A 26,282-nucleotide genomic window follows, 5' to 3' on the forward strand; every position below is an offset into this window, starting at 1 on the left:
ATTTTATTACCTAAGAACGCGATTAATATTTTGATTTTCAAGAAACTTAATTCGTTCATTCGTTGAGGGTTGGTGATTTAAATAATAGTAAATTTTAAGGTAAATTTTACAAAATCGTCTGGTACATTATTATTCCTTTGTAATTATACCGATACAGTTTGAAAGAAATGTGAAAATTTATGTAGAAGCTAGAAGATGCTTAGTGGAAGAATAGATGTATCACATTTTGCAGAAACGATAAGCCAAATAGTCAATTATCCATTAATTTTCTACTCTACAAATATTCTACTATATATATCACATACGTTTGCAATTTTCAGATTATTTTCAAATTGATCAATATAATCACGACTATCGTGCCTTATTGTCACGTTAATAAAATCTTTTTAATGCTTCATATTTTATGGTAAGTATTGGAATACTTTCGCGAGCCACTGTGTCCTCGAAACGTGTTCGTTTCATTCGCCATTTTCTTCATCTTCAGATATATACTTACATCGGTATTTCATTAGCGCCCTTTTTATATACATCAAGTCGTAATTTCTCTTTAAAATTATTACATTATATATATATGTGCACGAGGCTATTGCACCGATTGATATGTCGTCCTTTTTTTTTTCATTTTTTTACTTTCAACCCGACGAGAGAGACCGTTTACAAATCACTTCGCCTCTGTTTTTATTTTATTCACTCAAGGAGGAGGGAAAAGGGTCATTGAGGTATTTCGATACATCGTCATTGTGTCCCTTTTTCTTTTTTTTCTTTTTTATAATAATATTTGTAATTAGAGAAATATTTTTTATACGTAAACTTATTCTTTTTAATTGGTTGAACATGAACGAAGTGTCCTCAGTCCCCTTGACCCTTGTAGAAAAGCGACTTTAGATGAACTATCCGGTAGCCATTCGATATATGGGCATCTTAGGCATATTAGATATTCTTCCCTTCCTTTAAGAAAAAAAAAGACATAATCTAGACACAACGAAAAGAAACTATCCTTCTACAAGTCACTTTTTATCATTCAGAACCTACGGACCGCAATGTGGACTACAATGTAGGTACTTCCGCTGGAGGTACTCGCAAGCTCACCGTGACCGCCATTGCCACAGCAATAACGATCCTATTTCTAGCTATTTAAAAGAAAGAAAAAACAAAAAAAAAGAAAGAAAAAGTAAACGAAACAAACATAAAATAAAAATGCAGAAAATATTAAAAGAGATCAACGTTATGAACGGTCGCTGTTCACGCTCTAATCTTTCCAATTTATAGTGTACACGTTTTAAAAAAAGTGGTATGCGAATACGAACGTACGAATGTTGCTATATACCACAGAGAGAGCGAGAGAGAGAGAGAGAGAGAGAGTACAACCAGAGACACAAAACACAATGGAGAGATGAGATGAGAAAAGAAATTCTCGGCTAATACGTTCCGTGTTCGTCAAGTTCTCACTTTTTACTCTATAAACGTGTTTCTGCCGCGTGTTTCATTTGTCGAACGCGCGTAAAGTTCGCAAAGATGTATCGCAACTAGCACACAAATCAAACACGAACTACACACACATATTCACACACACACACACACACACCACGATTAACGATTATTGTAAAGTGAGTCACTTATTGTTAGACCGGTGCACAACATTCCAACGTAGAAACGTTAGCGAATAAGTGGGATTCGATGATGTTCGCTGTGTTGAAAAACAGTGGAAGAAACGAGAAATGAAAATGATCGTAATCCATTGTAAATTAATAGCGCGTCTTAACGGTATACTTGTTCGTATGCTCGCGTCGTTACTTTTTTTTTTTTTTTAGAGAGAATTTACGGTTTCGTGTTTTTTGTATTATTTAAAGGTAAAATTTTATTGTTTCGAGAATTCGCACGTGATTGAAAGTTTAGTATAATGCAGATTGATGATCGGATCGGGACAGAATTCGGGTGGAATATTATAGATTGTGAATATTCGCGAATTATTCAGAGTAAATTGCACAATAGCGTTATGTGTCCAGCTCGAAAATCAATTTATTCAAACGATAATATCACGATCATGGATGCATTAGATGTATCGTTGCGTGCATTGTGAATCCATTTTAACGTAACATTAAATTAAGGGGCTGAGACACGTATTGCCTTAAATTGCCAAATGCTTAGTGTTAAAACGCGCTAGGTACTACATTGAAGACAAAAATGTTCACCACATTGTGTAGGAGTGTTCATACAACTGAATTTTCGACTTTTCGATCGTCGAAAGGGAATAAAAACGAATATATATGTATTAGGTTGCTTCGTAAATTCTGGCTCGTGAGAATCAATTTTCTACAAATTTACACGATATATTTATGTGCGTTATGCCTCTTTTATATAAAAATCTTGGAATCTGTCATTTAAGAAAGGACTCGTTATATATCTTATGGGCTCGAAATTATTTAATTCCTTCCGTCCAAACTATTCTCTGCTGGAAGAAAAGAAGTGAGAATCCGTTGGTGAAAATGTGGCATAAAATGCACATAAAATGTAAAACTACATAAAACACCTAAGTATAGTAGTCATAATTATATTTAATAAGCGAATCATACTCTTTTAATTATTTTCATATAAATACAAATTTGCATAAATATTCACAGTCTAGTCATTATTAAAAAATCCTTTTAAATGCCTGATTAAAAGATCAATGAAACCATATTATTCGTTTGTTCTGTAAACTCTAAAAACACTATTTATATCATATCAACTTATATAGCAATGTTATACGTGTTTATTATGACACTGATAGTCTACTTACATGTGTGGACGAAGAGGCGGACAGAAATTATGCAGCAATCTAATACAATTTGCTCAATATTTCGAAAGGAATAAGAAACGTTATTCAAAAAACTAGCTAAAAGTGTATTTAATATCGGGTCTGCCAAGGGTATTTTCTTGTTTCTCGCCACTTAGTAGAGTACAAATATTTTTGGAGTGGAATTTTTCGCGATTCTCGCGGTTCGATTTGCAACGAACGACTCAACGTGACAAAGGAAAGGAACAACGAGTAGAGCTACAGGGGTGAAACAATTTCTTCGTGGTGTACACGTAGAAACACGAACGCAACTCGTTACCATTTCTCTACAGACGCAACACGTCCGTCGAGGAAAAGAAAATTCCAAAAAAAAAAAAGAAAAAAGATAAAGAACACCGGGATAAATCGTCCGCGAAAAATCCGTTTTCGTCCGAGCTGAACTAGCGCTCTTTGCATATAGCCTGACCTGCCTGTGGCTAACTACTTTTCTCTTTTTCTGTTTGTGGGTTTTTTTTACCAATTTTCTCGAGGAGGGACATCCGAGGAGTTTTTACACGTTTAGAGCCAAAGAAAAAGATACACTTGCAAATACTTAGACTTACTTAAACCACGCTTCGCGTGTTTTTACGCTGAACTGAACCCCTCAACTCCTTAAAAGAACTCACATAGGACATGTGAACACGACGACGCGATATGATCGTCGATAAATATGATCGTGACCGAGTACACGAACTATTCGCGAGTTATAAAAGAAGAATAGAAAGCTAAATATGTCTATAAACGATAAACCGAAACCCAAATGATAGAACATCCGCACGAAACGGGAGAAAGCACCTTTTTCTTAACCATTTATACTTTTAGATTGCGCCTAAAAATTAGTTTTCTTAACTGGGTTCATTTTTCAGCCGATTGCATATACGATTTTTTCTCTCCTCTTGTGTATGGTTGATACATTATTTTTTCTTTTTATTTTTAATTGTTATTCATTGTTTCTCTCTTGGGAAATTTTCATTAACTTTTTTACCAAGTGATCGGACTTAGTCCTGCTTGATTAGCTCTTGGACCATACGTGTTTAGTGCGCATGATGTGTGTTATGATTATCAATTATTACTATTATTATTATTATTAATTCTACCATTGCTATTAGCGTTATTTACTATTATTATTTTATTACTATTACTATTATTATTATTATTATTATTATTATTATTATATTATTCACGACGTACGCTATTGCTACGGTTTACTATAATTATTATTATCATTATTATTGTTATTATTACCATCGTCGCTATATATTGTCAATATCGTCGTCAATTAGTTTACTTGACCGCACTTATTTTGTATATCGTGTGTATCGTCATTACCATTAGTATTATCGTCACAACCACCGTCACGATTATCGATTACGAACGTCGCCACGATCATCCACGCTGATTTTTACATATCTTTTCTTTTTTTTTTCTTTTTTTTTCTTTTCGTTGGAGTGAGAAGCAAAAGAACGAGGACGAAAAAGAAAAGAAGTAAAGAGAAGGAAAGGTGCTTCATAAGAGGCAAATAAATCGAATATCGAGCATCGAGTCTCGAGGTATACGGTACACTGAATACTCTGTCGCGTCTGAAATACAAATGGCCCCTTGTCCATGAGTCCACGAGTATCGATCGCGAGTCATCGTTCAACGAATGCGACAGGGTCGTCGCAACCTCGATCTCTTAAATGTTCGCTCTTGCCTTGGGTTTTCTTATTGTTAGATGTTAGATTACGATCGCATGGCATGCGCTTCTATTGTTTCATATATATATATATTTTATTGTATTTTATTCCCTTTTTTATGCCTCTTTAGTTTTGTTGATTCTTCTATTATTATGTTTATTATTTCTTTTTTGGTACCGTTCGTTTCATTTAATTTAGCGCCGTTCGCCTGTCTTTTTCGTTGGCGACACTCTCATTCCATCGAACACACCACGTACCTTTGTAAGTACTCGAGGGATTCCACGTGATCAGCGATTGTATGTTAACACATTTGAGTGTGCTTAGGTGTAAGAAGAATTGTAAGAACGAAACTGGGTGGACGTTCTAATAGCGACAGTTGTTTAGTAACATTGTTGATAACAGCTTTCAGCTACATACGTACATATACGTACAATATGTATATCGGTCATAGCATAAACGCAACGAGTTTCTGGTGCACGATTTTGTATATATCAATGGCTTCTTATTCATTGTACGATAATGTGTTCCATCGGATGTGGTCGATCAAACTACGCACAGTAATTATTGCTATTCAACAATATTTTTATACAGAATATCCTCTTTTTTCGTATGGGAATAGTTATTAGTAATACGCGAAACGAATGATTTATATCTTTGAGCGCAATAATTAAAATCTGTAAGGGGAGGCAGGGAAAGGACAAATGAACTGGTTCGTTACCGACTTTATTCCGCGACCACCGTCTACAAACTGACTTCACCGTCGTTGTCCTCGTCGATATATCCACGTACGCTCCGGCGGAAATGTACTTGGCAGCGCGGTTGCAAGAGTAGTGTCAACATCCAAAGTTCCATCAAAGTAGTTTCAAGAAATTAATCATGCTAACAATGATGAAAAAGACGCGTTGTTAATGTCAACATACGTAGTTTTATATTTCAATTTTACTTTGTCTAAAAATAGTAAGTACATATATCGTTAACTTTTTACTACAAGCTGGCACTAAATCAAGAAACTGCAAATATTAGAAAATACATGTAAGGAAACTCCTTTATATATTTATATTTTCTCTGCAGTTACTATCGTTGCACATAATCGAGCAGGATTAAATAGCAACATTTTCCAAATTATCAATGCACAAACTTCCTATAAATCATTATACAAATAAGATTTAAAACGCATCTGAAATATTTGCATAAATCGCTAAGTACATGCAACGAAAAAGAGATTTCATTCCACAAATTGGTAGAAGATGAGCGTTTGGAACGAATTACGCGGCTGACTTTTTTGTGGATTTCCGATTCCATTGAAAATGATAACAAGCACCTGCAGCAGAATATCGTTGTCCGTGCGATCTATCATATTCCTATGAATAAAAAAGATATCGCTAGTATGGGAATATCTCTGGTGGCAGCACGAGGGAATGAATGATCGTACACGATTCAACTGTCGCGTGTCGAGCGTTCGCCCAGAATGTCGCGTTTTAGATTCATGTAAACGAGTCGTACGAGGTTATATTTCACGTGAACCGGCTCGGCCGTGAAGATAAAGGCGCGAGTGGGTTGTGTATGTTTGATCGCTTTCCTTTTTTCTTTTTCTTTTCTTTTTTTTTTTTTCTTTGTGATCGATCGAATCCTGAGCTGGCCTAAGATTCTCGAGTGCCGAGACGAACGAATGTATATTAGATGTATTATACGAGTGAATGGATGAAAAATCTCGCGATTTCTATGAAATGGAATCGAACGATGCAAGAAGAAACACTGTGGTTCCGAGAAGAAGCGGGCGGCATTTTTTGCTCTAAAAATTTGTGACTTTTTTTGTTTGGACGGAATATGACGAAAATTTGCGCTGGAAATTGGTAAATAAAAGTCGTACGAGTATACAGGTGAATGTTAATGTACATTGATGGTTTATTTAAATTGATATACTTCTATGTTATTAGGCTGACTATTCTCAGATAAATAAGAAACTGCATTTCAAATTTTTTAGCATTCAACAGATCTCGACTACATCTAAAAATATTCTAATTTTAATCTTAAACATTTATTTGGCGCCTCGTGTTCCTTTAATCGAAATTAATGAAAAAGTGGAGATGTATCCTAAATGTAAGCTTAGTTTGTCCAAATCCATCACAGAGACATCCAAAATTCGTCTGACGGGCAACATGTTACTTAATCTACTCCAATCGTCGCCATTTTAAATCATAATTTATGAAAGTCTCATTTATGCTAAAAATAAAACATTCGTGAATTATCCTTTTAAATATCAACGCACATATTCGCATTGCATAACCATGCACCAACATCTACTTTATTATCAATCACATCTTTCTATTCACTGCCGTTCCATCCATTTAATCAAAAGAAAAAAATATTTCTCAAAAGCATATCAACGAGTCACCTAAAAGCTCATCTTCGCGCAACTCGTCGCGTCTGCGAGGGAAACTCATTCAACAGAACAGACTATGCATTCCCAAACGCGAGAACTCGACGAAGAAACAGTAGTTAACGAGGCACCGATCCCACTTCCGGCTAGTTCTCGAGGAACCTCTTCTTCCCCGGAACCACGGGATCGCATCGCGACTAGTTTTCGCGAATCCGCGCGTGTTCCTCGAATCCTCGCGTCTCGAACACGGAATTCTCGACTTTCGACCGTCTTCAACTTCGCCCTCTTGCAAAGAGCGCGCAGAGATACGCGAGTCGCTTCCGGTAGCGCGCGTCCGAGAAACAGAGAGAGAAAGAGAGACGCGAACAGACACAGTGCACGGCATATAAAACTCGTCTCTCGGTCGAAGACGAAGAGAAGCGTTTTCATCTTCGAGGCTGCTTTTGAGCAAAGTTCGCGGCACGAGGAACGTGCTCGTCGGCGCGTGAAGCGTTTTCGCGCCGGCGAAGACAATAGGTCGCCTCGGAATCAGGCGGAAACGAGCGAGAAAATCGTTTCTGCTGTTCGAATCTCGCGAAAACCTATCCCTGTCCTTTTCCGATCGATCCGCTAGGCTCGTTGAACGATTGCCAAACGTAGAGAAAAGAGGCGAGAGAAAGAGAGATGAAGAGGAGGAGAAGGATTTCTCGTAATTTGTAGCACCGTCGAACATCCACGAGGCTCCATTAGAATGAGATCTGATTCAACCGTGTCCTAACGTAATTTTGTCCAAGTTAAATCGCTTTTGAAGAGATGGACAATACAAGAGAGAGGGAGAGAGAGCGAATCGTCGAGATTGCGTGGATCTCCCTTTTTCACGACGCGTTCGCGAACGTTTCGGCAGAATTACCAATCCACTTTCGAGAAAAAGAATAAAATAATGGATTTTAACTCTCTTCGTCTGTCGACGGATATACTGCGTTACGAGACGAACTGATAGCACCCATTTTCGTCAGGCTACGTATTTTCCACGTCCTGGCCACGCTGAAAATCGATAAAAATCAGGCTGTGCAAGTCTCATCCGGAGTATTCGTAGCTGGGTAAACCGTGAAAGATAATTCACGAACGCGTTAATGGTGAAGCCGCTCTGGTTTGGACGATACCAGCTCCGGAAATAAAAGACCACGTGAAATTGCTCGGTGACCTGATTCGATTCCACTATTTTTTTCGTTTAAACGATTTAATCGTCTGTCTGATTGATTCATCTGCACGTTTGTGCAAAGATGTCTGTGAGGTCTCCGCGATGAAAAGATTTCTGACGTCTACTCTTATCAGATTTTGCTCATCAAATATTATTTTATACGCTGGAATGGTCATTTCGAAACTATAAAAGATTGCTATTTGTCTAATTTGATTAATTGAACACGATTTAATAATTCATATAATAGGAGGTTATTGAATTTTTCATTCAGGCGAATTTGGCACTAATTAAAATTTCATTTGAATAAATAGGATTCTATCACAGTTCTTCCTGACTCGTCGTTTTTCGTTGTTTTTCCTCTTCCTGAATCTTCCTTTTATAGCCTTTTAGGATCGACCTTCTTCTATTTATTCGTAGTCAGCATTTTCTTCTATTTCTTTGCTCATGCATAATGTCGTTTTCCTGAGCTCTTCCCTTCGAAAACAAGAAAGTAGCTTAATTTTTGTAATCTACTTACAATCCGCATATTTTTTATCAAACTTCTTATTATACTATATTTCTTCTATTATCTCTTATTGTCATTAAAAATTTGAAATTTCCAAAAATATCCGCCTTCTTACTTCCTCCTCCATTTACGAAATATCAAAATATATTTAACAAACTAAATATTTCTTGATCAATTCTTGCATTATATGGAAGGATTCTTCTAAAAGAGGATACCGTTCGATTAACTTCTCTTGATCTGGCGTGAGTTTTCTTGACCAAACCGGAAAGTCAGGATGGTAGCGCGAAAACGCGCGGATAGAAGGCAGATTTCGAGATTAATCGGTGAAACTCGGGATAATGGCTCGCTTGTAACGCAATTAAAACTCCGGAGGCTGGCCTCGCGGCCAGTAACTTATAATAGAGAGCGCAAGAACCTTGGTAAACTGCATCCTGTCCTCTTGTTCGATCTTCTCTCTTTCCTTCTCTTCTTGTGTAGCTTACCGCGTCTCGCGGAGATGCAATTTTGTAACTTAAAACGCCGCAGAGTCTGCCGCGAAACTGCTTCGGTCGGAAAGATCAGAAACCGGCGTCGGTGAGATAATTTCGAGGAGGATGCAAATGGGCCCCGGCGAAGAGAGACGCCTTCTGTTTCCCAGCTCTCAGCTTCCGAGTGGAAAAAACGCGCGAGATCGTCGATGAAAGTGTTGGCACAAAGAGCTGTTGTAGCTGTGAAATTGTTTATGAACTCGCGTAGAACAGTCTGACGCGGAATGGTAGAAGCTCCTTTCTTAACTTCAATTGCTAATTGCAAATTAAATACAATGTTTTTGGACAATAATACGAAGATAGAGTCTGTAAATTTTAGTTCAAACGTATCGTGAGTGTTAGAGTACATAAATATGAAGGCTACAGATGAGCAAGCGTAAGGGAAGCAATTTTTCAATCCAGTAAGCGTTGAATAAATTTTATGTAATCGAAACTGTGGTTTAGGATAATGTGTTGCGTAATGATTAGGCTGTAGATGTATATACATCTATAGGAAATTGAAATCTTCAAAAATGTATAGGACGTATGGTTTGGAATATCTCTCGTTTAATGTTGAACAAAATTTCCATTCGTATGTAACTTTTCTATGAATAGTTGTTCTTTGAGTTATATCTTTTCTCATAATATTTAATGCATTGCACTTTTTGTAGTATAAAATTCATGCCTTTCTAAAACTTCCATGAATAACTACCATATATCTATATTTCAACATGGCAACGTTCATGTAAATATCTTCCATTTGCATAAATTTTACTATCTTTTGCAACTTTTACCTCTGTTCCAGTTCTACAACTAACACTTTTCATTTTTTCCTCATTATGCTACACATAATTCCTGTCAGAGTAGAAAATCATATTCCCTTACTAAAAAAAACTATTCCTTCCTATGTCACAAGCACCAAATGTCCAGAAATCGTATCTTGTTTTCATGAAATTCTTATAACTTCTCTAAATTGATTCTTTTCTTTACCACAAATACCAGATATCCAAAAATTACGATGTCTTGATTCCATAATTCTCTAAATTAAATACAGTAAAATAAAGAATCACTTTCTTTCTTATATCAAGCGCCATATATTCCATCACGCAGATTCCTACGAAACAACTTGCATAATTCCATAAAATTCCTACGACTTCCCTAAATTCTACCAAAATAAAAGAAAAGAAAAACGACTCGTAGAACCCATACCGGGTAACTCGAAAACGAAGTAACATCTCTGAGTGCCAATACTTTTGCGTGCAAGCTCGTTCGAGGAACTCGGTTCGCCCTGAAACAGAGGGTCCGTTATAAATAGGCGACGCGTTTCCAAACGAGGATGGACATATGAACGTGACTTAACGTAGGAAAGAGAAGGGTTAAGGAGGCAACAACATGAAGCTAGCTCGCGATATGAAGCGCACCGTGCAATGTCGAGAGCCGTGAATCTATTTTCGAGACACATGGCATTCCTGCTGTGTGCATCGCGAAATTGCGATAACGCAATCGTGACTTAAGTGCTGGACAAGTACGGTACCTTCCTGGAAAGATATTTCTCCTTTTCATAGGCATCTTCTCCGTCTCTTGCACGCGGTTGTTAAAGAACTTCGAATTACCGACTTCCTCCAACTTCTTCCAACGATCAGCACCTCGTCGAAGTACGAAAATTCAAAGTAAGCTCGAAGTCATTTCACGAGACCGGTTAATGGACGCATGAAGTTATTACATTGTTCCGCGGGAATTACAGTCGTCGTATATATTGCAATCCCTCTCTTTGTCCCGATATATAGCGAATCGGATAGCACAATGGAGAACGACTTGTAAAAACGAGCAAATTTTCACAAACGAGCATTAAAATGAAAGCCAGTACGAGGAACGCAATTTTGCTGTCGTTAATTTCTGCTGCCGCATAGAATCGTTCCTCGAAAATGAAATTCGTCACCATTCGCCAGCCACCTCCATTTTCATGTAGACATTTTTTTTCTATCCCTCTTATTCGATCCTATCGTCGACCGTTACAATTTTCAATCCTCCCGTCTATTTCGCATCGGATATTTTCCTCTGGCGAGGAAATGGAGTAGAGCTGGTCCTTCGAGCAACAACGTATGATGGTAATAACCGAGCCACGATCCTGTCGATTGCAGCACTCGAGGAAACATTTCTTTTTTTTTTTTGTTCTTATAATAAATTTCTTTCTTTGGTTGACATGTCGAATTGATCATCGATGACGTTTATTGAAATAGCTGTTATTTGCATGGTGAAATGAGTCGAGTCAGTGTTCGTGAGAAAATTACAAGATGTAGGATACAGGTTAAATTTTGTTTTAGGGCATAGGAAATTTTGGACAAATTTGTACGTGTATTTTCTGATAATACTTAGGAAATGAGTAGAGGCCGGGGATGTTAGATTTGAATTTAGGGAACTTGTGAAATTTAACCTTAACCTAATCCAAACTTAACCCAGATCTAATCTATCTGAAACCTAATCCTAACTCAAAGTACAAACTCGACGCTGTGATTCACGGTTTTGTGACTGCATCGCTCTGCATCGAATATTGCAATTTTTGCAACAAAAGTAACTTTCAATTTGAAAGTTTCTTAAACTTAAAAGCTACGTTTTTCGACTCTATTCGCCGAGTGTAGTATCTGAAAATACATACAGGGATCGGTTAAAAGCTTTTGGTGTCTTGAAACGAACGTTAACCGGAGGACAAAATACAACGTTTTGAAATGTAACGGAATACTTCATTCAATATACTATGGAATTATCCATTATCAATAAAAAGCAATCTTAATTTTCCAATATCTTCTTTATAGAAATCGATACGTTCTGATTTAAAAACTGACGATGTATGTTCATCGATAGCTTCATCCTTGAAATGTGTAGCTCAAACGAACCTATAAATGTTACGATGTACTGCCAGCAATTGCAAAAGCGTGGAGAAAGATACCATCCATGTTTCAAGAGAATACAATTAAAAAAAGCATAAGTTAATAAATTTCTTCAAAAATTTTAATATAATACTAGTTCGTTTTAAACATCAGTTAATTAGAGTTTGTCCATCAAATTCCTATTTATCAGATGTTTTACGTTTCTATTTTTTTTTATCTTCACTGACTCGACTCGTTGACTGGCGTATAAAACTAAAGAGGATGAAACGCAGACCGAGGAGAAAACGAAAAACCATGGACTGAAATGCGTGCACTGTCTTTCGAGCGCCATTTCGTTTCTCTTTGTTCGATGAAATAAAAGGAGGAAGATTGGAAAGGAACGCGTTTCGCGATCAGATCCAGCGTTTTTAAAAGGATTCGCGGTATTCACGTGTAATTGCCGACGAATATATATATATTAAATTGCGATCTGTATACAGCATACACATGTATATGTACAAACGTATATATATATATATAAATATATATATACATATAAATATTATATGTATATGAAAGATGTCTAGAAGAGAGATAAACATTCTTACGTGCAAGGATTATGTGCTAGCCTAGTGCCTAATATACTATATAATATATATATATACATTCGTATTTATAACGAGGGCGAACGTTTTATCGTTTCACCTGTGGAAAACACTTATTGTAAATATGAGTATGGAAATATATATGTGAGTGTTCAAGGAATACAATACCAAATGAATCAGCCAGCAAAGAAGCCACCATCAAATTGTTTCCGCTTCGCTGTGGAGATTATTGAGTACACCGTAACCGAAGACAAAATAAGAGATAAGAGACAAATAGAAAATATTAATGATAGGATGAAAAGAAGAAATTAGGAATATCGTTGGTTCTACGAGATTTAACCCCTTGATGCGACGATTGAATTTTATGTTAAACAATCATCGGCCTTTATTTTACAAAATTAAATTCCAAGATAATGGCGACCAAGTTTTTGTATTTAAAGAGGATTACAAATGGACGTTCTTATCGATATAACGAATTATGAAATCATGTATTATGAAATTTGGTTCAAGGGATGATTGCAATGAACTCGTAAAGAGGATTACAAATGAAGGTTCTTGTCGGCACGAGCGTAAGAAAGGAGAACGACAACGAAAATAATCGTAACGAAGTAACGCACTGGAACGGAATAAAAACGTCTAATCGCTAAAGTTCTGATCTGCGAAAACGTGCTCCTTTAATGAGCTATACCTAAGTACGTAAACTCAAAAATCTTGGAATTTTTATAATTCATTGGGATTTAAATATCTGGATATCTCGTATTTTATTCAAAATAATACAGTGTATATTAAACAAATTCCAAAGCGTCTGATCATTCGCAAAAATACGCAAAGAACAAAAAAGCACGTGACATCATAGAGGGCTAGATAAAAATTGAAAGAGTACGTTTTCCTATTAATCTTCTACGATAAAATAATGATATTACTCGACGACCAACCATCCAACAGGAATAAATGTCAGTCCAGTAAGCAGTCGTCAAGAAAATTCGAATTTACACTCGCATGCATAAAGAACAGAACTGGCAAAGAAGATGACAGTGAACACAGCCTGTTCGGAGAACCGATCGATGGATCGGAACCGTTCATACGAACAGTCTATTCATTCATCAATGTCTATCAGAAAACATTAGCAGCATCAAACGAACAGTCTAAAAGACGACGCACCATAAATTGAATCATCCGCTTCGGTGATCAGACCGCGACGACACATAAGCATTAAGGGGTTAAGACCCAGCGATGAGAAAGATAAAGAGAACTCGAGCGAAACGGACTGATCAATTTGAGATGGTTTCTTTCTCGGCCGTCTCGTTCATTTTCCGCCCACCTGTTTCACCGAAAACTAAGAAACGAAGGGCGAAAGAAAAATTAAGATTTTTGGGAGAAATACGAGCAAAAATGTACACGATGGGATGCGACATGCTCCGAAAGAGAACGGTAAATATATTGAAGCACATCAGAAGAGTCGAACGACGGGCGTAATATGTATCATACATCTGCTAAGTATACATATATATCGTAGTAGTCCCTCTCTGTTGACTTTTTGAAGCCAAAAAAGCGAGCGTGTGTGTGTGTGTGTGTGTGTGTGTGTGTGTGTGAGAGAGAGAGGGAGGGAGGGAGAGAAAGAGAGAGAGAGAGCGAGCAAGAGGCACTCAGTGGAAAAAAATATTAAAAGAGCTTTATGTGTGTGGAGGTAGCACATTTAGACTAGTGACGCGTAGAAACTAACATCGGGAGAGAAAGGTAGCGAATGAAGCTTTCTTCCCCCTTCCTTGAGCTTTCTCAGCACCCATATCTCTACGTCCGGTCCGACAGAAGGGACTACCGCACCCTTTTGTCGCTCATCCGTTCCGCTATATTTTCGCGCTTGGTATCACACATGTATCTTTGTGCACCAGCTATTTCATTTAATTATCTAGTTTATGTTTCTTCTTGATTTTCATATTTATTTCTCTAACTTTTATACTTATTATACGTATTTGTTTGTTTCTTTTTTTAAAATTGTTTCTTAATCACGCTTCTTTTTATCGCTTCTTCGACCACCGATATCATTCTTTCATTGGTATACACATATACGTATGTACATACGTTGGTTCGCTTTGGTTTGATTTGGTGTGCGTGTGTTTAGTTCTCTTGGTTCCTTACGTGTCTACGCTTTGATGAAAACGGATTTTTGGCACTTCCCCAAAACCCCCCGCCGATCTTCTTTCTTTTCAGGAGACTAAAATTAATCGTTCGCGTAACGTGTTTGGTGATGTGCCTAGGTCTCGAGACGGAAACCCGATCGCGATATCAATTTCGCGGTAGACTCATTCGCTTCTATTGCTTCCAGAAACATGTAGTCTCCTCGCGCGGGACACGAAAGTGCTTAAGTGAAATGTAGGGGAGTTTTTGTTTAGATGGAAGCGAAGTTTAGAAGGTTTCTTGTCATGTAGAATGTAGGATTTCTCAGACATATGGAGTTCAGTGTGGAGCGGGCGATAGATTTATCGCGTATAATTCAATATTTACTAAAATGTTGTCTCCATATTTGGAAACTTTCTTTGTGAGAAAATAGGAAAGATATTGGAATATGATATACAATAAATGATTCGTGTATATGAATATTTTATAACACATAATTCTAAAGTAGGATCTCTATATTCTAATTCTTCATATGTAATCTTTATTATCTAAGAATGAAATAAAAGAAAATAAACCAGCTAATAGGAAGATACAGGAATAATAATGAAAAGGCAAATATATGTGTTAAAAGGATCATTTAGGAAAGAAAGAATTACTATAAACATATATTTTACATTATATCTTAAAACGTATGTTGGATTAAAATTTCACATTCAAAAAAACTGAGAACTAAACTACAATTTCGAATTAAGTTTTAACTAGGTTCGTAATACCTTTTATGTGACAAGAAACTTTTCAAACCTTATTTTGAATGCGTAAACTTATAATCAACAGTAAAACAATATACTACTTTAGACTGGAAACGATTTTCTCTTTGTATCATCACCAAACATCGTTGTGAGTAATGCTTCTGCACTAACGGATTGCAAACAAACAAATGTACATTTTCTGTCGTGATATTTATCTGATACATGATTCTTATCCTTCAAGGTATAGACACAACTGTGGTTCATCATCAAGGACCCCTGATATCAAGCGCAGCCATAATTGGTATCGTCATCGCGGTACTATTCATTATTATTATCGTGATCGACGTGATCTGCTGTTGCGCGCATAAGACAGGTGAGATTATTTTTTTTCATATATACTTTACAAACTTATCACGAGTTGCAATATGAATTTCTTCTAAAATTTAGAAATATTAGATTGTGTATAAGATTGTAACACGAGTGGAAATAAAATTATAACTGAATATTGCAATGTAATAGTCATAACAGTTGCATTTGAAACGGTAATATTGAGCTTCGCAATTTATATCTAAGAAAATTATAGTATATGCAATATGAAGTAAAAGTGTAAATGAATTTATTAACAATCGTATCACACGTGCGCCTAATTTCCCAACATAAACCTATTCACAATTTCAACATAAATTCTAAAATCACGTCATAGCATTACATGCATGCGCAGCGCGAATTTATTAGCACTCGCGACCTCCGGAACGTATCTAAAATTGCAAACTGGATTTATATGAAATTACAACGTTAATTTGCTTGATATAGCAGCGCGAATTTATTTGGAATTACCCGCGGCATAAACTTGTTCCAAATTGCAACGTAGATTTATCAGAAAGTGCAACTGTGATTCTACGTGAAATTGCAACGTTAGCTCGTGTTAAGTGATCATATAGAATTATTCGGTTTTGACAAGTAGATTTTATCAAGTTAGAAAACTTTTAATACAAAATATAATTGGAAGACTCGTAACAAAAACGGTCCTCGTCTAATTGTTGGATTTTTAGATCAGAATGTATTTTCGTAGCCAGAAGCTAGGCTTATAACTATACAAAAGTATTTAAAAATTTTTACCATAAAAAATTTCATGTACAGACTTTTTTTATATAAAACACTTTGAAATTTCATTAACGCTATAACGAAATACGAAAATAATTTTGAAACATGAACAAGAATCATTTTTGTCACGAGCCCTTTAATTTTAAGAAAAATCTTTTTCACGATCGACATTGATATATTTCTTTCTTGTTTTTTTTTTTAATGTTTCTATGAAATTTTTATTACAGGAATCATATATTACGTGTGTGAACGTTCCCGCCGAAAGCCAGTAGACGAAGAGGACGCGAAACTTGGCAGGTGAGGCTCATTCCAATCGAATTCTTTCGATACGCGTTACACATACCTACATACTCACGATATTTAGATCGATTTACTTGACTTTCTTATATACATTATATATATATATATATTTTACATTGTGCTTTGGCAAGTCTTTGGCGCTATATTTACCGTGTCATCGAACTTTGCACCCATCATCGAACTTACAAAACCTCCGTGAAATTCTTTCTTTCGCATCATAGAGATCGAACGAATTTTTGCCACTCGAATGGAGATTCCTGTTGGAGCCGTGACTAACGTGCAAATTAGTTTACGGGACGTGTACGAGTTTCAAGAAAGATTTACGTGAATATTCATGGAAATAGTACCGGTTCGTTATAGGGTTACCGAAGTTTTCAACAACAAAAATTTCGATAGCTCTTATCTGAAAAATTTCATTAAAATAGGTCCGAATATCGGAAAGAAGAGTTTTTTATATAATTGTGATATCATTTGGTTATAAATGTTTTATCCTGCTACGATCCTCGAATTTTGATATTTCAATCTTGCTTTGGTTCTTTTCATTTTTCATTAATGGATTCATTTCGTATATAGCCTCCGTTACTAAAATATAGAGTACGTATTAAAGTAAAATATTGTAAAATTAAGTAATTTAGTTCGAACAACAGCAAATAATCATGAACAACTCGTTGAGATTGAAATTAGATTTTCATCTAAATTCGATGAGACAAAAATGATTATATTTATATCAGACATACATTCCTTATACTAAAATACTTTTAATTTATCTTCCATATAATTTTTTGAATCTAAATAATTACTTAATTTTGCTAAAAAGTGAGTTTTATTCTATATTCATTCGTGTGCATTCTAAGTAATCCGGTGTCCTTACTGAGATCCATGAAGTCGAATTGCCGAGACTTTCAACGATCTCAGTCTCCATTCTTAATAGTATAGCGAGGGTACGGAATAACGGAATAAAAATCTAAACGACCACGAAGAGGAGCCCTTGTAGTTCGAACTTAATGGATACTCGACAAATCGAAACCGGGCATCCTTTATAGCGTTCTTGTCGAACGTTTGTAGTTGCAACTATATTTATCCCGCAAAAAGGTAGTAGAGTGTCCCGTGGTTAAATCGTCCGGTTAACTCGTTAAAACCTAGCCCGCCATTAGGAGACACTTTGACCCTCTCGCATCTGTCTCTTTTTTTTTTCTTTACCGGTAGTCTTTACGGTTGGCGGTTTCCATTGCCGTATTGCGACCAAAAAATGGCCAATGTCGCCGGGGTCACGGCCATCCAAGACTCGGGTAGTGGAAAAAATACCATTAAATTGGTCAAACATACTGCCATGTAAGAGAGATACATAAGTGAAAATCAGTAAGAAGCATGGCCTCTCACGAAGGGGCTCTGACACGGCTTTCTACTTCGCATGATGTTTTTTCTTTTTTTTTTTTTTTTCTTTGTTTAACACTCTTAGATTCTTCCCGTTTTTATTTTTTTCTTCTTTTTTATTTTTATTCCTTGACTCCACGATGCTAGCGAACATCTTGGAACGTCAAATACGTAATTCAAGAATGACATCAATGGAAACGAAACTAACGGTCCGTCGATAAAAGAAATTGAATTTCTAGAATTGCAGCATGAAAGGATCTTGTCTGTTTCCTTTCCTCGTCTCATCCTTCTTTTACATGTAATTTATTTTGCCGCCAACCACTTTCCAAACGAAAGAACACTGTACATTATTCACCATGTTCAGTTCATTTAACGCTTACCTATTTTCTCTATCTCTGTCACTCTTTATGCGCGCTGCATAAACTATCGCCATTATTCGCCCGTGCTTTGGCTATGCTGCATGAGATATCAACACTCTGAAGTGATATTAATTGCCCGTTAACTACGTAGCATACTCACCACTATTCACTCTAATTTACCCTGTTCTATTCAACCGTGGATTTGAGAAAGTAGGTAATTCAATTTCATTGCCTCGTGGAAAACGTTACCGTGGAGACAGGAATATTTTTCAGTCGTAAATATCGCACACTGTTATGTACTACGAAATGTACGAATAATTTAATGACATTTCAATTCACTTACCTTTTTCGTGAATGTTCTCCATCATGCAAACTTTAGTTATATTTATTCTTGATGTTGTACGTTGTTATTTCATCGTATATCATATAACACGCGACGAAGAACGAAAATACGATACTTCAATTGCAAATACACAATACTAACGAGTGATGGCATGCATTATGCGTATTATTCGATGTTGCACCACGCGCCGCATCTCGACATGCTCTCTTTTATGCCCAGTACTAGAAATTAACCGTATAACAACCAGCTGATAAATAGTCTTCCATTACTAACCCCACTTTTTCTATTGAAACATTTTAGAGACGAGAAGGAACCACTGAAGGAAGAGAAGAAAATCACACCGATCATCGACTCGGGTCTTCGCCGGGAGACATCTATCACGTTTGACGGGAAAAGATCCGTCTCAAAAACTGGTTTCGTCGGCAAGGATTCAGCGGTCTAGATATTCTTCCGGCGTACTAGATTGTAAATCAATCATGGAAACACCATTTCTGGCCGAAGTGTTCTCGAACGATACGAAAAACAACAGATAAACCCGTACATCCCGAAACGTACACGCAGGAAACAGAGTTTCGCGGTTGCTAAGAATCTTCTCCTTTGACGAATTCGAATTTCAAAACGATTCGCGACTCTACTCGGGATTTGCGCGGGAACGTGAAGCAACGAGACGTGTTCAGAGCGACACCTTGGTTTCCGTTTCTTAGATGAGACACTATGCGCCATCTCACCGCGATCAAATAATACAAAGTCGTATTCGTCTGCTTCATTCGCGGAATTTTCAAAGATCGACGCGATAAATTCGCTCGTACATTCTCGTCCGTCCTTCCTTCTGGAAGGTAGGACAAAAAGATTGTAGCATTTATTCGTAAGCCTGCACGTTACCGATTTTTCTCGATACAAAATTCATCTACATGATTTCTCATCAGTCGCGATAGTTCTGTATGTATAAGAAAAATATATCTCACTTTCTTCCCTTCCTCGCCAATGTAGTCACCAAAGCGTATGAAAAATAATTGTAATCTACGATCTATGGTAAAATACGAAACGTATTGTAATCCAAGATCATATTGGGGAAAAGAGGAAACTATCGATATAATATAACTTAGCGAATATTGCAAGAAGGAGGAGGTAGATAGATCGCTTAAACGAGAAGGAAGCATGTACAAAATTAATCGCGAAATTGGTAGAAGTTGGTCGATAATTAGTGATTATTGCTTCGAGGCACCCTCTAGATACTCACAGTCTAGTACGCTGGGTAGTACTGTGTTATCGTGTGCACAGCACGAAACTAAAAAAGAAGGAACGGTTTACCTATTCTATATCGTTTCTTCTACGTTAATAGAAGGGACGTGGTGTAACAATTATTATAGAAATAAGAAACTGAAGTTTTAAGAAGTTTTGCGAACGAAGTAGAAACGGACGGAATAGGTTACGTCTCTCTCTCAGTCTCAACGAGGTTCAGTATTCTATAAGAACCTCTGATCTGTGTATATATACTTTTAAAATTTATATTTCCTCGACATGTTCCATTCATGTATGTTTTTCGACTAGAAGTCGTATTATATGTCCCAGATTCACAAACACAGATACGCTGCATCTTATTATATTCGGCACGATTCTAAACGACGAATTATCAATTTCGTGGTTATATGACTTGATTTCAAAGACTGATTCCTTTAAGCGCGTAACCTTATGAAAACGAATCGTACCGATTATTAGTGACGATCAAATAATTCAGGCTAATAAACGGACTTAAATTTTGTTTCGTCGTTTACGTATCTTTTGACAAGATTTTAACGCCACGTGTTTCTTCTAACCATGAACAAACTTTTACAAAAATATTTCGGCCGCTCGACTTTTGAGTATGGTTATATATATTCTTGCCGTGTCAATCAACATGACTGATGTATTGGTTACGAACCGTACGTTTATTCGATTAGATAATACGTAGTTGTGTTTTTTACTTCAAAGTGAACATCATTTGCGTGAAATATAGTTTCTTTTCTTCGCATCCTAATTTATCGTGATAGTTTTTGTCATTTATATCTCACAATGTAAAGATTACATCGTCGAGGCATCGCGTGCAAGAGCAGCCCTAGTGTTCTTTGTCATTTTTACATCCTTTTTTTTGTTATTAATATTTTATGTATCCTATGTAGTTACCCTGTATGTAAGAAAGTAATCTAACCGAGAACTGGTTAGCTTGCGTGATGAAATTGTAATCGATAAGATTATGTATCATCACGATCGGATTATTGATACAGTTAGAGAACAGTATACTTAAAAAGCTGTAAAATACGAAAATTAGAAGAAATGTTACCGAAAGAAGTTGTATTCGATATGTCGACAGCGATGGCGTTTTAATAAATCTTAAATGTATCTTTCGACAATTAAGTCTCTCTACTGTGTATGTATAGTGTAATCGAAGCAGCGATATCTTCGATTCGGCTAAGTAAATATTTCTCTCTTTGAGCACTAAATTAACACTTGACATTTGTAACAGGGATTCGAATCTTTTGTTTCAGAAAAAAGAACAATCGAAAGCTGCCATATACATTATATATTATTATATTCGATAATATTAAAATAATGCCGATTTTGTCCTAATGTGTAAGATGGCTTTTCAAGAAAACGCAGTTAAAATGTGATAAGTTTTTGTAAATGCTTGTAAACGTTTTTCCTAATCTTTAAGAAAATATTGGAAATAAGTTTAGGAGGGTTCGCTAAGTTTAGAATGTTGTATGTGAAGTTGGAAGGTGTGTTCGCAAAAAAAAAGAAGAAAAAGTAAACTGAAAAAAATAATCGATGTGTGTATATTTATTTAAGATAATTGTACCTCTACCTAAAGAAAAAGAAATTAAAAAGTCATCGTTCCCTTACCTGCGAACACACTTTCTGCAGGGTAGCTTTTTTACGTACCGTAAACAGAGTTTTGCCAAATATATAGTACTTATTAGCTTATAAGTCAACGAGTACACATTATAGGTACACAAGGAATATATATTACATCGGAGGAAAAAGAGAAAAAAATAGTGGATTGTTCATTGTAATTGTCACGCAGTATTTTCGAGCCTTCATCAAGTCAGGAATCGATGATTCGATGAGGAGGAAAAGACACGTTTATCTAGCTATTTTATATTCGTTGCCAAAATCCGTAACCCAAGTAGCTTCCCACGAAAAGTATTACTGTGCATCTTCCATTTTAAAGAATATTATTACGAAACATTATTAAAATTCGTAGGTTAAGGCATATTTTTTATGTATGCTTTTTCTGTACGCGTCAAGGAAACGTACTCGACTAATAAAGGATAAAGAACATTTTCAAGGTCAAATGATTCACGTCTACATTGTCATTTCATTTTTTTTACACGAAAAATTTTATTCGTCTGTATACCATTTCTTCAACAATATAAAAAAATTATCGATTTGTAAAAAAAAAAAAACTATGCTTAACAATAGTATGTAACCCAGGCCATTATATTATCATGCATACTATCGATAAGCATATTCTATGTAGAATGTAGGATATATAGAATGCATTAGTGTCATATGTACATTCTACATTCTTACTGAATATGCAGCTATAAGCGGCTACCCGTTATATGGCACTGCATTGTTTTTTTTATATTGCACTCAATTTAAAAAGTACATAGTCATGTGCGAATGATAAAAAGCGTATATAAAATTAATTTTTCTTTCCAAATTTGAAAACTTAATATCACTATATCAAAATACAGCAAACTGCAGTCTATTTTTCTTATCACACTTCAATATCTACATTTGAACGTTTACCTTTCTTTATCAATAGTTGTTCCACGTTTAACTGTGGTGGCTCTGTTCGTGTGTGCCATACGTACACCTGTAGACATAAATAATTATTTGATTTATACCTTGAAATATATAAAAGAAAACAATCAATAAATACCTTTGTGCAACAATCTGCTAACGATTCTAGTTCATCTCTAGTGACAATTTGTGACAATATCTCACTCTCCTGATAACCACCCTGAACGTCATACGAAAAAGCGGCATTTTTATTTTCCAATAAAAGTCGCAAGTTGATGGCAAAACCCGCCATATCTAATGGAAACGGTCGCTCTGGCTTCCACGCAGCATTAAAACCGATTACTTTATTAGTAGCGTTATCACATATTGGTTTCTCCACCATCAAACCACCGACTAGACCAACAGGCCACACACCAACCTTCTGTATCTTTTCCATCTAGAACAAACATAAGTTATGTAACGATTTCGTGACTAGACAGATTGCTATCGTTAATGTTCTTACCTCGTGAAATAATTTAATCGAATACGTATTGTCGTCGTCAGCAAAAAATACTATGCCTTTGTCGGTCGGCCTGCGATTTTCCCGAAGCCACTGTAACGCTGCATTTCGTTGTTCGACGCCACGTGGCTTCTTCCAATTCGGGTCATTTCGCCCTAACTTATAATTCGGCGGTGTTGCCGCAGCCAAATGGGTATAAAGTAAACCACTATCCTCTAAAAGTCGCGCAACGAGTTTGGTCTTTTTCCCCGCGTCTTCGACGACAATCCAGTGGAAGTTGGGTATATGAAGAAACGTTTGCAACAACCGGGTCAGCTCTGCCTTTTGCACAGGCCTGGCAAACGTAGGGGTAATAGCATAAATTATAGGTTTCTCGGCAAGTTCCTGTTTTCTTACGCTGAACACGCCATGCCCTTCCAGTCTCTTAATTACGCTATATGTTAACCCATACAGGTCGTGTTGCTCGGTCATTAGTAATTCCAACTTATTCCTTAACTCTCGCCATTTATAGCTCTCTTGATAATCTTTTGACAAAAATATTGACACACATCATTAGAAGAAAATAACTTATAATTCGAATGCAAATTAATAAAGATTAATCACATTTTTTAATATTTAGACGAGATCTGTTTATTTAATGATGAAAACTAATTAGAGAAAAGACGAATGACTAATATATTACATCCTATAATATATACATTCTTGTATATTATCGATAAAATATAACTATATGACATATAATAATAATGAAACATAAGTCATGAGGTACTTTACGTTCTACATGGAGTTTACTCAAATATCGCGGGCAGCATGCGTAGAAACTGTGATAACATATCAAATTTATGTGTCATGCGTTTTTACATTCATGACAGTCTATCTGTTGTAAAAGATGGAGGTGTATGCACAACTCTACGTACAATACTAAAGAAATACTTACATATAAAACATTGAAACGCAATCACATTAATCAGGAATAGTATTAGCAATCCTTTATAACGGAAGCGGCCCCACATATTAAATTTAGTGCCGAATTCGTCGGTGAGGAGCACACTTTCCGTCATTGTTGCCGCGCCATGACACTATTATGTATGCTGACCGTATTTATTCGCGGCGGTTACGATCTTTTGAATAAAAACCAGTAGTGGGATCTAACCTTGAACGCAGAATCGCGTCGTGAAGGACACATCGTGTAGTCATCCTATAAGATTGAGCAATAATCAAAAGATAGTCACAGATTCCAACTGCATTATCAACAGAGTTTAATTAAAGCCACCACAAGATTCATAGAGCAACAATATTTCCGATTTATTCATACAAAATTCACTTATGATTTTAATAGATGCGACACGGGCACACGATGTTGAAACTTTTATGACCATCGCAAACTTCCAGCAAAGACGAATTTTGAGAATAAAAAATGAAACAAACGTATTTACACGTTACTCACAGGTTAGCATCATATGCTGAATAAAAATCCCTAGGGCGTATGCAAACCGACTTTGCATAGGATTCTTGACACCAAATTTAGAACAAATATCATACATATTTATATACGTATATTATAGGTTCTATAAATGTCAATAATAGAAGGAAACATGAGGAAACAGGGTCTGTTTGCACAATTGCACAAACGTAATATAAATAGTGAAATTTTACAAGTCACGAGTTACAAATTACTAATGCTAACCTATAAGTTACAATATGTCAATTCACTAATACTGTTAGTTGATAAATCATTGTGTAAGAGAACCATGATAACCAGTAGATAATAAAATTATGAATGTAATTTATAATATTAACTAATTACATAATGTACTCCATAATAAAATAATTAATGAAACGAGAACATTTCGGTAACAAATTTTTCATTATCGTTCTTTCCTCCATACAATTAATTACCTTCAACCGCTAATTTTTCCTTCTTGAATTTTCAAATCGAAAAATATCTACAGCGCCAACGACGGAGTACCACCGCTTCCTTGGACAGTTCTTTTCAAACATAAACTCCCTAGAAGTCATGGGGATAGCAGCGACACCGGCTGCAGTCGAACGAATTCGGCTGAATTCGGGCGCGTGCCATACGAGGCGCGCGTAGAGGAGCGCATGCTGGGACGTGTCACGGACACGCGTGTGGCAGGAACGCGCATACATTTCTGTCATGACTGGCCAGAAGGCGGCGCAGTGGGGACGTGAAGGGGTAGAGGCTTGGGAGAGCAAACAGGCGCGTAGATAGGCCAGCTCACACGGTGGAGTTTCCGCAGCGAGTTACGGAATCATCCTATGCTCGTAGGGTGCCGCGCGTGACTCGTGTTCAGAGGGTTTCTCGTCGATGGTCACGCATCGTGTCAACGCGAATAGTGACTAACGACATTTGACAACGGCACGATCGCGCCGCGTTTAAAAAGGGTGGTTCGATGAATACTCACGAGAATCAATCGCGAATAACTCTGAACAGGAAAAGAGGGTAAATGCCGTGTGACTGGTTTGCGAACTGATCGCCAGTATCAAGGCGGTACGACGAGCTGCTGTGCCTGTGCTACTCGTGGTGGCGAGTGGCAGTGGTAGTGGTGGTCGTGGCGGTGGTGGTGGCTTTCTATCGTGGTGGTACCCGTTGGTAGTCGAGACTCATATCGTGGTGGTGGTGGTAGTAGTGGTGGTGCTGTCAGAATAGTGCTGCGCCTCGTTCGGTGACGGTGGCAAGGGAGAGAAGGAAAAGTGGCCCTCGAGGTTACGAGGCCAGAGGAGAAAGTGGGTGTTGCCGGGAGTGACAACGGGAGGATCATCCAGGTCCTCGACGCCAGGATTCGTGGAACAGAGAAATCGGAGTATAGGATGCTCGTCGGTCGACGATCCAGGAGTCGACGTCTCCTAACCGAGAGCCTGATCTTCGTTGATCGTGTGCCTCGTGAGTATCAACAATCTCTCTTCCAGGATATACATTCCAGTTCAGCATATATGTAATTTCTTCCTTCGATCATTATTTCGTCTGCTACTCTCTTTCTCTATCTCTCTCTTTTTCTCTGTGCAACGTTAACTGTACGTTGGTACTCTGGAACGTTAAGTAAATTCTAGTTCTAACAATTTCGTCATCATCCCCCACGTTACCGTAGGCGTGC

At 36.9% G+C, this 26,282-nt stretch overlaps 3 protein-coding genes across 11 annotated transcripts in view; 2 read left to right on the forward strand and 1 right to left on the reverse strand.

The window, feature by feature from the left end:
* Positions 1-26,282, forward strand: part of LOC132908710 (fasciclin-2) — a 237,751-nt gene that overhangs the window by 151,705 nt on the left and 59,764 nt on the right. For 2 of the 5 annotated variants that reach the window (XM_060962966.1, XM_060962965.1), the window contains exons 7-10: positions 15,643-15,774; positions 16,733-16,802; positions 18,012-18,137; positions 19,182-22,199. The exons of 1 other annotated variant lie outside the window; for it this stretch is intronic. In XM_060962966.1, the coding sequence (XP_060818949.1) occupies positions 15,643-15,774; positions 16,733-16,802; positions 18,012-18,137; positions 19,182-19,323 (470 nt within the window). In that variant the 3' untranslated portion in view covers positions 19,324-22,199. Of the gene's footprint in view, positions 1-1,025; positions 6,367-15,642; positions 15,775-16,732; positions 16,803-18,011; positions 18,138-19,181; positions 22,200-26,282 lie in introns of those variants that run through there. 2 more of the 5 variants (XM_060962967.1, XM_060962968.1) reach the window with 2 other exon arrangements.
* LOC132908722 (galactosylgalactosylxylosylprotein 3-beta-glucuronosyltransferase I) lies at positions 22,387-25,190 on the reverse strand. Of its 2 annotated transcripts, XM_060962990.1 has the most exons (5): positions 25,066-25,190; positions 24,104-24,364; positions 23,170-23,690; positions 22,807-23,103; positions 22,387-22,740 (listed from the first exon to the last, which is right to left on the reverse strand). In XM_060962990.1, exons 2-5 carry the CDS (start codon positions 24,225-24,227, stop codon positions 22,642-22,644), a joined length of 1,041 nt encoding a protein of 346 aa, XP_060818973.1. In that variant the 5' UTR covers positions 24,228-24,364; positions 25,066-25,190; the 3' UTR covers positions 22,387-22,641. The 2 variants fall into 2 exon arrangements, with proteins under 2 accessions (XP_060818973.1, XP_060818972.1); XM_060962989.1 differs by lacking the exon at positions 25,066-25,190 and having other exon boundaries at positions 24,104-24,643.
* LOC132908708 (uncharacterized) overlaps positions 25,332-26,282 on the forward strand; it is a 48,096-nt gene continuing 47,145 nt past the window's right edge. For all 4 annotated transcript variants that reach the window (XM_060962954.1, XM_060962956.1, XM_060962955.1 and 1 more), the window contains exon 1: positions 25,332-26,071. The gene's annotated coding sequence lies outside the window, so the exon portion shown is untranslated. The remainder of the gene's footprint in view (positions 26,072-26,282) is intronic.

The sequence above is a fragment of the Bombus pascuorum genome, chromosome 7 (assembly GCF_905332965.1).
Source record: "Bombus pascuorum chromosome 7, iyBomPasc1.1, whole genome shotgun sequence".
In the NCBI taxonomy this organism is placed as follows: Eukaryota; Metazoa; Arthropoda; class Insecta; order Hymenoptera; family Apidae; genus Bombus; species Bombus pascuorum.